At 39.8% G+C, this 11,862-nt stretch overlaps 1 protein-coding gene across 1 annotated transcript; it reads left to right on the top strand.

Moving 5' to 3' along the window:
* Nucleotides 1-11,031: 11,031 nt before the first annotated feature.
* On the top strand, nt 11,032-11,613 carry LOC145999275 (protein CFDP2-like). Its single transcript, XM_083136212.1, has one exon. It carries the CDS (start codon nt 11,032-11,034, stop codon nt 11,611-11,613), a length of 582 nt encoding a protein of 193 aa, XP_082992338.1.
* Nucleotides 11,614-11,862: the final 249 nt, after the last annotated feature.

Raw genomic sequence — 11,862 nt, 5'->3', positions numbered from 1 at the left:
GAAAAGTTTGGAGCAATCCAAATACCAGCAACTGATGAAACTGTACGATGGTCTGGACATTGCAACGTTCGCCTCGGAAATAAAACCACTCGACGATTGTCGTGAAAATTCAGTCGTTGTGTTCGACGACGCCATCCTGGAAAATCAAAATGAAATTCGCAACTTTTTCACGCAAGGTCGTCACAAAAAAAATGGATTGCTTCTACCTAGCTCAAACGTTTTCCAAAATTCCAAAACAGTTACTACGCGACAACGCTAATTTCATATGTTTGTTTCGTCAAGATCATACCAACCTCAAGCACGCGTACGATGACTACGTAGGCGGAGACATGAACTACAATCAATTTTCGGAACGTTACTGCTCTACTTGCTGGAACGGTGACGATTTCGGATTCGCGACGATCGACATGACGAGGAAACCCAACGACGGAAAATACAGAAACAAAATCAACGACTTTCTAAACGTTGCAACGTTGTGAGAAACGACGTTTATAAATATACGTTTAAACGTTTAAACGTATATTTATAAACGTCGTTTCTCACAACGTTGCAACGTTTAGAAAGTCGTTGATTTTGTTTCTGTATTTTCCGTCGTTGGGTTTCCTCGTCATGTCGATCGTCGCGAATCCGAAATCGTCACCGTTCCAGCAAGTAGAGCAGTAACGTTCCGAAAATTGATTGTAGTTCATGTCTCCGCCTACGTAGTCATCGTACGCGTGCTTGAGGTTGGTATGATCTTGACGAAACAAACATATGAAATTAGCGTTGTCGCGTAGTAACTGTTTTGGAATTTTGGAAAACGTTTGAGCTAGGTAGAAGCAATCCATTTTTTTTGTGACGACCTTGCGTGAAAAAGTTGCGAATTTCATTTTGATTTTCCAGGATGGCGTCGTCGAACACAACGACTGAATTTTCACGACAATCGTCGAGTGGTTTTATTTCCGAGGCGAACGTTGCAATGTCCAGACCATCGTACAGTTTCATCAGTTGCTGGTATTTGGATTGCTCCAAACTTTTCGAGAACACGTACAGGTGCCTGTTCTCAAAAGGTAACAAGTTACCTTTTCAGATGCATTTACCTGGCTACCAGTACTGCGGACCGGGTACCAAACTCGAGAAAAAATTGGAGAGAGGGGACAAGGGTGTGAATCCGTTGGACGCCGCATGCAAAAATCACGACATTGCTTACAACACCACGCAGACGGATCTGGATGCACGTCACGAAACAGACAGAAAGTTAGAGCACGCAGCTTTCGAAAGGTTCGTGAGCAGAAACGCATCACTGGGTGAACGGGTCGCCGCACTGGGTAGAGTCCAGCGCAGATAATTCTGCCGTGCGATGCGCGAAACAACTAAAAAAGCAGTGTTGCTAATGGAGCAGATAGAAAAATCGCTGCAGTGCGCCGATGCACAGCTGTTACGTACAACAATAAAAATAGAAAATTCAGGTCTATGTAACGTTGAGTTTTAAACGTCATGCATTATACCAGGACTAGGATTAATATGTACTAACAAGTGACTTTGTATGTACCTACATACATATGGACTAAAAATTCGCAAAATATGAACTACCACATAAGTAAAATTACCAAAAATGCTGCAAAGAAGACTTCTTCATACGATTCCTTATTCCTTAGTTGCGAATTTCATTTTGATTTTCCAGGATGGCGTCGTCGAACACAACGACTGAATTTTCACGACAATCATCGAGTGGTTTTATTTCCGAGGCGAAATATATTTGAGTGATTTCAAACAAAATAAAAAAATATATATATTATTTTTCATTGCATTAATGCACTGGTGGCGTTCTAACTTTTCACTTCCAAAACCCGTATACACTGGTATGGAACTGCAACAGCAGATAATAACATGCCAACGTGTTAAACCGCTACAATTGCACCATAACACTCCTCCTGAAGCAGTATTATTATTTCCTCTCTGAGATCGGCAACAGTCGGTTGCCTTTGTTGTACATTTACAAAAAATGCCGGCTTCCACAACAATAACAAGTACATATACTGCCACTAGACGATAAGCTGCGCGGCTTTTTCTTTTGTTATGAACCAGGGCCGGCGCTAGTCATTTTGCCTCCCTGGGAGGTGGCGGCAGATGCTTAGAATTTCCCGAGCTTGGCTATGCAAGTTTTTTTTAATTTAAATTTCGACAGAACTGGAGGCATTATGGAATTTAACATTCATTAGCAAACACACACTTTTACATACACACACGCAATACACGCACACAACATCAAACCGGTCAAATACTTAGTATAAAATAAAAATATGGTGCTTCAAATCCAACAAAACTCACCGGCACTTTACCTGCCTTTTCCCCTTCCATGACAGAAATAGTGCTTCATTATTACAGTTGGCAACACTAGTTACTAGCTAGCCAATAAACATGCACTGCATAAAAAAAGCAAGCACTACGCCGTGCTATATTGCCACATTAGCGTCCCTACCGAACCGCGAGCTGGAGCGCTATTCAATTGTTTTCAATAATATTTGCGCGAGTGTGTCCAGGAATAGAATAACAATATGGCAACAATAGCGAAGATTATCGAGCAGGGTAGAACACATGATGCTAAGAGAGAGGGAGACGAGACGAAAATTCGTTTCTACGCAACAGCAAATTTACGTGTGTGGCACTCTACCACCATCGCCATGAACGCGAAACAAAAATTGGGGTAGGGTATATAAATAACATAGAGTAAAAAATAATAATAATAACAACATGTCTCGTATAACTGATTTGCCGCCCGAGCTACTATGTAAAATATTTAAACACGCAGTAAACGGAGATTGTAAGAATATAGAAAAACTTGTAATCATAGCAAAAACAACGCCGGAATTTCACATCCCTTGTGAAATGGTTCTCAAGAACCATCTTCGGGAGATCAGCAGCCTGAGGTGTGGTGATCTTAACATTCTGCTTTCGGCTACAGGGGAAAAATTAAACAAGAGGTTGGACAAACTGGACGAGGCAATGCAGGGAAGAAGACGGTACACAGTAGATTGGTACAAGTCTGAGCAGGAGAAGAAAAATATCATTACGCACATCATCGCGTTTTCCGAAGCACGGACTTTCTTCCTCTGTTAAAAAAATAATAATATATATACGTGTCAAAAAAAAAAACAACTTGAAGTTGGCAATAGAAATATTTTTTTCCACACTTAGAGCACAGTTTGGTCGCACATATTTGCTTTCCCGGCACACAAGTACGACAGTGCTTTTGAAAATATTTACTTGACACAGCAGTTTGGCACGTAGGGCAATTTTTTTCAGAACGCATAATGCAGAGATTTTTTGGGGGGTATGTTATTTAATATCCAATATTGTGTAATGCAAAATATAATTGTTCACTTTTTTAACTATTTTCTTTTTTTTTTCGCCAAATTATATGCTTCTAGTCTCCTATACAATACAATATACGTACAATATTGTCAACAGTATCATATTTGAGTAGGTCGCTTGTCACCTAAACACTACAGCTCACAGGTTGGTAAAATCTGACATGAAAGCAGATAATACGCTTAAGTTTTATTTATATATATAATTTTCACGGACGTACAATATTGTCAACAGTATCATATTTGAGCAGGTCGCTTGTCACCTAAACACTACAGCTCACAGGTTGGTAAAATCTGACATGAAAGCAGATAATACGCTTAAGTCTTATTTATATATATAATTTTCACGGGCATACAATATTGTCAACAGTATCATATTTGAGCACGTCGCTTGTCACCTAAACACTACAGCTCACAGGTTGGTAAAATCTGACATGAAAGCAGATAATACGCTTAAGTCTTATTTATATATAATTTTCACGAACATACAATATTGTTAAGAGCGTCAGTTTCCGTAGAGCTCTCTTTTTCCATCTTCCCTCTATACAGTGAAGCTGTAGAAGACACAATTAGCTAACCTAGCATAGGTTAGGTTAGGTTAGGGTGGGTTAGGTTAGGTTAGGTTAGGTTAGGTTAGGTTAGGTTAGGTTGGGTTGGGTTGGGTTGGGTTGGGTTAGGTTAGGTTAGATTAGGTTAGGTTAGGGTGGGTGTTGTATGTGTTTTTATTTAACTTCAAAAAATAAGAATAAATATGTGTATACAGAACACATATGTTTTTTTTTCACAGTTGTAAAATCATATAAATTGTACATGAAGTAAGTTGCGGGAAGGTTTTTTTTTTATGTTTGTGTATATGTTGTACAATTAGGTACAAGTATTATACAATTAGGTACAAATTGTTGTACAATTATTTTCCCCAGTTGTCCAGTTGGAGTTGGGGGCACAACACTGGTACTATTTGTACTCACCGTGCTTACTCATGTATTTTGTTTAATATTTTATTTCAAATTCACTGTCAGAAACTAGTGTTGCCAGTTCCTGGATGTAGGTTTACCTACTCTGTTGGTTGTCACTGTCAAGCTTCCAGTATTCGTACAGCATAAAAAACCATAACCCCCCCCCCTCTCAAAATATATACATTGTATACGCCAAGATGCTCAATAGCCTAGCAACACATCATGAAAAAAACATGCCAAGAGGACCCAATAGGTTTATAAGTCAGTGCTGCCAACTCATATTTGAGCAGGTCGCTTGTCACCTAAACACTACAGCTCACAGGTTGGTAAAATCTGACATGAAAACAGATAATACGCTTAACTCTTCCCTCTCTTTCTCTCCTCTCTCTTTTTTTTTGTAAAAAGCTGTAGGTGGGCTGTCGGTTGTTTAACTCTTCCCTCTCTCTCTCCTCTCTCTTTTTTTTTGTAAAAAACCATGGCAAAAATACCAGTAGGTTGGCAACCTTGCTTTAGGTTAGGTTAGACAAAAAAAAATTGTAGGTGGCCTGTCGGTTGTTTAACTCTTCCATCTCTCTCTCTCTCTCTCCTCTCTCTCTTTTTTTGTAAAAGGTTATGGCAAAAATACCAGTAGGTTGGCAACCTTGCTTTATGCACTGTAAGGCAAATCTTAAGTAAGGTTGCCAGCTCCTTGCTTTAGGCTAGGTTAGGCTAGGTTAGGTTAGGTTAGGTTAGGTTAGGTTAGAGTAGGTTAGGTTAGGTTAGGTTAGGTTAGAGTAGGTTAGGTTAGGTTAGGTTAGGTTAGGTTAGGTTAGGTTAGAGTAGGTTAGGTTAGGTTAGGTTAGGTTAGGGTGGGTTAGGTTAGGGCCGCATCCAAATCGGCAGCAGATGTCACCTAGAGCACCGTTCCATCCAGGGACTCAGCCAACCTCGATTGTCCGAATTCGTGGCAGACATGGAGTCAGAGGGGAGAGCAGAGGGGCGCGACAGATGCACACTTGAACTCGCTGTGACCCTGTGCTTGGCAGCCATATTCTAACTTTCACATTGTACAGACAACATTTACTGATTAGAGGATGTAAAACTCAGTTATACTTTAACATTTTATCGATAATACTGAATATAGAAAAATTGTAAATGATGAAATAGCATGTTACATTTTTAATATGAGTAGTAAATAGGTAGAAATCATTGTCATGTTTGTTTGGCGTCTGCCTTCTGCTTCCGTACAATGCGCCTGCGCCCCAGAGCGCGGTAGGTAAAATTCGGGCTGTCACCTGGTGGGAAAAATAACAACCATACTACAAGAGGACATGTAGATTCGGACGACTTGGACGTGACTTCGGCGGCACGCGAGAGCAACAGTAGAAAACAGGACAAAGCACTTGCCAATCCGGACACGGCCTAGGTTAGGTTAGGTTAGGTTAGGTTAGGTTAGGTTAGGGTGGGTGTTGGCGGCTGTCGGTTGTTTAACTCTTCCCTCTCACTCTCTCCTCTCTTTTTTTTGTAAAAAGCTATGGCAAAAATACCAGTAGGTTGGCAACCTTGCTTTATGCACTGTAAGGCAAGTCTTAAGTAAAATTGCCAGCTCCTTGCTTTAGGCTAGGTTAGACCTGGTTAGGTTAGGTTAGGTTAGAGTAGGTTAGGTTAGGTTAGGTTAGGTTAGGTTAGGTTAGAGTAGGTTAGGTTAGGTTAGGTTAGGTTAGGTTAGGGTGGGTTAGGTTAGGTTGTATAGAAACAGAGCAACATATTTTCTGTCACCGGAAAACCCATTTCCGCCCTAGTCAGATAACAAAATTGTCAGGAAAAAAAAATGTGCGGTTGACTACGCATTTGTTGAATTTGTGTCATTGTGCCAACGTTGATAGCATATACAGAGAGAGGGAACGAAATTGTCGTTTTTCTAGATATCCACAGGCAAAAGCATAATATTTTTTCAAATACAATATGACAGTCGCTTTTCGGTATCGAAAAACTAAATACAATAAGTATATATATATATTTACAATATTAATATTTATTTAACAATATCTACCTACGAATTTGCCTCGAACGAAAACATGTCATAGAAAAACATTTTTCCAACCGTAAATTCAAAAATTTTGGCCCGCGCGCGCACGTGCGCGTGTGTATGTGTGTGCGTGCGTGTGTGTGTGTGTGTGCGTGTATGTGGCACATCACCCCTCCCCGAGAGAGAGAGGTTTACAAAGGTCGCGATATACGGAGTTGGAAAATTACGATATGGCGCATTCGCTCGTTACTGTTTCCAGCTATAAGTTTTTCTCTCTCTCTAGTCCCTTGCCAACTAAAAAAAAAAGTTGTAGGTAGGTTGTCGGTTGCTTAATTCTCTCTCTCTCTCTCTCTCCTCTCTCTTTTGTAAAAGACCATGGTAAAAGTACCAGTAGGTTACCAAAAATTGCTTTATGCACTGTAACTCAAGCCTCAAGCAAAGTTGCCAGCTCCTTGCTTTAGGTTAGGTTAGACCAAGAAGAAAAGGCTGTAGGTAGGCTGTCGGTTGCTTAATTCTCTCTCTCTCTCTCTCTCCTCCCTCTTTTGTAAAAAGCCATGGTAAAAGTACCAGTAGGTTACCAACCTTGCTTTATGCACTGTAAAACAAGCCTCAAGCAAAGTTGCCAGCTCCTTGCTTTAGGTTAGGTTAGACCAAGACAAAAACCTTGGTGATTTTTTTTGAGTAAGATGTTGGCAACACTGCGAGTTTTACTTTCGGTTGCAGAACTCTCAAGCAAGATTGCCAGCTCCTTGCTTTAGGCTAGGTTAGACCCAAAAAAAAAACCTTGGTGATTTTTTCGAGTAAGCAGTTGGCAACACTGCCAGAAAATGGGGCTCATGCCTTACGAGACAAATCCATTAAGGCGAGCACACCACTTCAGCTCACCAATAGAGGTTGGTGAACCGGCTTAATTGGACTACTGCTCTTTAACACTATACACTTCTACACGCAGCAATAAAGTTGGTTGATTGGTTGATTTGGTGTTTTAAGTCCACTTTATGCACAGTAAGGGTAATCGGGACTGGACCTACAGGTTAAAGTGGAATCCGAACCACTATGTGCCTTCACCAGGTATCGACCCCGGGACCCCTTGATTACGAGACACAGCAATGAAGTTAAATGATTATTAGATGAGAGTCTCATCTTGAGACGAGCACAATAGAGAACACCCGAAAAATCGTAAAGTGAAACAATTTGAAATGCCTGTGTGTGCTGGAGTGGGGTGAGAGTAGAGTCTCGTGCGCATGTTTTCATGCAAATAGTTTACTAACTTAATTAATTATAACATGGACATAACTGCAACAGGATCGAGAGAGTAAGATTGAACGGAAAGGATTAAGTAAGTCCATCTACCTTCCGAGATCAGATGAGTTCAACATTGAACTAAAAAGAAATTGAGATGTTCGTCGACCACAAAGCGGAACAATTTCCTATTTGTGCCTCACAACTTTCTCTCGATTTCTTGCCATAAAATGTTCCTCGCGAGCAGTGGCGGCGATTAGAGAGGAGGGGGGCTGTTGCCCCTCACTTTTTACTACTTTTGTCCCCGTACTATGCTAAACCTTATCTACCGTGCGTCCATTTCGATCTTCAGCCGAGAGATCGGGAGAAGCGTGGCGGGCGGCGCCGACGGAGATGACGACATTTGCGGCCTGTAATGCCCGCTTATTTTTATAGACATATGCAGACATTTATATAAATATTGCAAAACGAGCACTAAATAATACGCAAAAGTTCTTCTGTAATTCATCCAAGTTCTGCTCTTATATACACAAATAAATACGTTATAGAAACGATGTTAAGAGCCACAGATAATAAAGCATTTTAATCATAGTTTTGACCAGTAACGTCCTGCTTAAGTTCATATCCTTGAAAGAGTTTTGTGGCCATGGGAATCGTTTGGAGGTTTCGAATGTGCAACACTGTATCATGATTACGCTGCAGACGAAACCGTTAAAAGTGAATGGTTTTCGTGAGCTTCCTTGCAATCCGAAATATCCGAGCTCGAGTTTCTTTGTTCCTTCGCGACTAGATGAAGACAGAGATGAAATTATAGGTGATTATCAATGTGGATTTAAACGTAACAGATCAACTACAGATCGAATTTTTCACATTAGACAGACACCTGAAAAAAAGTGGGAATGTAATAAAAATGTATATTAGCTATTCATTGATTTCAAAAAAGCATATGATTAGGTCAAAAGAGATAAACTATATAATATATTAGTAGAGTTTTGAATACCTAACAAGCTTGTTAGTATGACAAGAGTATGCACTAGTGAAACAGAAAGTAAAATTCGTGTGGGTATTATTGTGTCTGACAAATTTATAATTCATGATGGGTTAAAACAAGGAGATGCATTATCTCCATTGCTCTTTAATTTTGCTTTAGAATATGCTGTTAGGAAGGTAAAATAAACTAAAGAAGGACTAAAATTAAATGGTGTGACTCAGTTGTTAGCATATGCAGATGATGTAGACTTATTAGGGGATGATACAATTAAGAATAATGCTAAAATATTTTTCAAAACTGCTAGAGATATAGGTTTGGAAGTTAACAAAGATAATACTAAATATATGCTTACAGGCCGAAACCAAGTGTTAGGTAATAATCAAAATCTAATTATTGATAACAACTCATTTGAACCAGTTTCCATATTCAAGTACTCAGGAATAATATTAACAAGTGACAATTATATTAAAGAGAAAATAAAAAGTAGGCTTAATTCAAGAAATGCATGTTACTTCTCTCTTCATAAACTTTTGTCTTCTCGTTTAATATCTAAGAAACTAAAAGTTAAAATATACAAAAGAGTAATTTTGCCTGTAGTATTATATGGGTGTGAAACTTGGTCCCTTACATTGAAAGAATAGCATAAATTGAGAGGATTTAAAAATAAGATCCTGAGGAAAATATCTGGACCTAAAAGGGATGAGGAGACAGGTGAGTGGAGAAGGTTACATAATTTAGAACTACATAATTTAGAACTACATAATTTGTATTCATGTCCATATATTATTAGAATAATTAAATCAAGAAGACTTAGGTGGGCAGGCCATGTGGCACGAATCGGAGAGGAAAGAGGAGTTTACAGGATTCTTGTTGGGAAACCTGTAGGAAGTTCAAGACGAAGATGGAGGGACAACGTTGAGATAGACCTGAAGGAAATCGGTAGGGATGGAAAAGAGTATATAGATCTTGCTCAAGATAGGGACAGATGGAAGGCCTGTGTTGCTGCAGCCATGAACCTTCGGATTTAAGAAGGCTAGAGAGTTAGTTAGTTAGTTATTAAGAGGCAAGATTTCATTTTAAAAAATAAAAATGTTATCTAATGATGGGGTATTATCTCGGGAAAATGTATTATAAATCCTTCCCGATGAACACTTCAGAATTTTTCCGATCCCATTTTTGTAACTCTTAATTAAAATTCTCAAAACATTTATACAATTTTGGTTTCTCACTAAGAAACAGCATTTCATACGAAACTGCAGGGAAGACGTTACGGAATGACTGAGGTTTGGTACCTTAGAATCAATCGAAGTATGAAATGTTTGCGAGTGTTTAATAGACGACAGTGAAATGTGCATTTTTATGTGACATAATATTGAGGCAATTATGAGAACATTAAACATAATATAAAAGTTTATTATTCTTATATTATTACATATGCAACTATATTTTATATGTAAGATGAAAATATATAATATAGTTTGTTAATAGTCTCCATTGGAAGGCGCACTGTGTGGTTTCTATTAAAAAATAACCCACAACCTTGTGTGTAAGTTTAGCCGTGGTGTAAGAAATTGCACCCGAAGGAGGTAGCATTAACATTTGCCACCCAACAAGGGGCTCTAGAATTGTGAAGCACCTAGTGAAGCAAGATAAAGCGAAAGGATAAAGCAGTTGATTTGAAAATGGATACAAATGCCAAAGCGAAAAGCCACAAGACAACTTTAGCTGCTGCAATGAGGAAGGAACCTGGGCTGGGTTACCTTCCCAGTGGCAGAGCTGCATGCCACCAGGCGCGTCCCCAGGTTGCGGATAGGGGAACGGCCAGCAGATATGTTGGCTAGCTGGAAACAGTCGCGGACAAGCAGCAGCAGGATTGGAGGAGGCAGTGAGATGTGGAGTGGCAACTGCATCTCGGTAAATGCTGAAAGTCTCCGAAGAAAATCCTGCGATGTGGCGAGGAGAGCCGCCACTAAATAAGCTCAGCTACTGCTGCCTTGCAGTAAGGGGAGGGATCCCCAAAGGCTAAGGGAAGGAAACCCTGACAGAAAACCGAGGGGCAGGAAGGACTCCGAAGGCACGCTAATGCCAACCTACCTAGGGGAGAAAACCCTATACAAATCCTGGTCCTCCAGGTTGGGGGTTGGGCGTGGGGCCGACAACCCCACCCTGGAAAAAAATAAAACCGTTGTGACACCAATGCAACAGCCTCGGATGATGGATGGACGTAATGGAATTCGAACCTGGCGATATTTACGGACTAATGATTTATCACTTGCAACATGGAATGTCAGGACTTTGTTAAGACCTGGGAAAATGAATGAAGTGTCAAACGAGATATTAAAATTTAGGTATGATCTGGTTGCACTTCAGGAAATTAGATGGCAGGGACAAGGAAGAATTGATAAGCCAGGGTAAACATTATTTTATAGTGGACCAGAGAGGAGGACCGGACAATTCGGTGTAGGCTTTATAATAACCAAAAAGATGAGAAAAAGTCTTATGGAATTTGAAGCAATTAATGAAAGGATGTGTAGAATACGGTTGAGAGGAAGATTTAGAAACATAACAATTATAAATGCACATGCGCCTACAGAAGAGAAAGATGAGAACGAGAAAGAAGAGTTCTATGACAATCTGGAACAAGCATGTGGAAAGATCCAAAAGTATGATATGGTAACCGTATTGGGCGACTTTAATGCTCAGATAGGAAAGGACAAGAATCAACAAGGGGTTTCAGGGCGGCATACTCTACATGCAGAAAACAATGAGAATGGGAACCTTCTTTGCCAGTTTGCTGTCAGGAACAACATGATCATAACAAGTACCTGTTTCGAACATAAAAGAATTCACTTAGGAACATGGAAGGCACCTAATGGAACAATAAGCCAGATTGATCATATACTGGTTAATGCACGTCATGCCTCATCATTTATTGACGTGAGAAGCTGCAGAGGGCCCAATTGTGATAGCGACCACTACCTGGTAAAATTAGTAATGAGGGAAAAATTGATAGCGGTGCAAAGAAACGAGATGGCCAAGAGAAAGAAGTGGAATATGAAAAAATGAAAGACGAAGAAGTAATTAGTGAATATGTAAGTAAGGTACAGAGTAAACTGAAGGAGAAAGAGAATAACAGACATCGAGTGGTTGAGGAGGAATGGGAAATAATAGAAGGAGTGATAAAGGAGGCAGCACAAGAAACTTTTGGAGAAGAGAAAACTAAAAGGAATGAGTGGTTTGATGAAGAGTGCATACAGGTTATAGATGAGAAGAATAAAGCTAGAGAGAGAATGCTACAGAGGGAAACTCGAAGTA

The sequence above is a fragment of the Lepisma saccharinum genome, chromosome 15, assembly GCF_977018435.1.
Source record: "Lepisma saccharinum chromosome 15, izLepSacc3.1, whole genome shotgun sequence".
Lineage (NCBI taxonomy): Eukaryota > Metazoa > Arthropoda > Insecta > Zygentoma > Lepismatidae > Lepisma > Lepisma saccharinum.
Note: the sequence above shows the minus strand (reverse complement) of the source record. Positions and strands in the feature narration are given on the sequence as shown.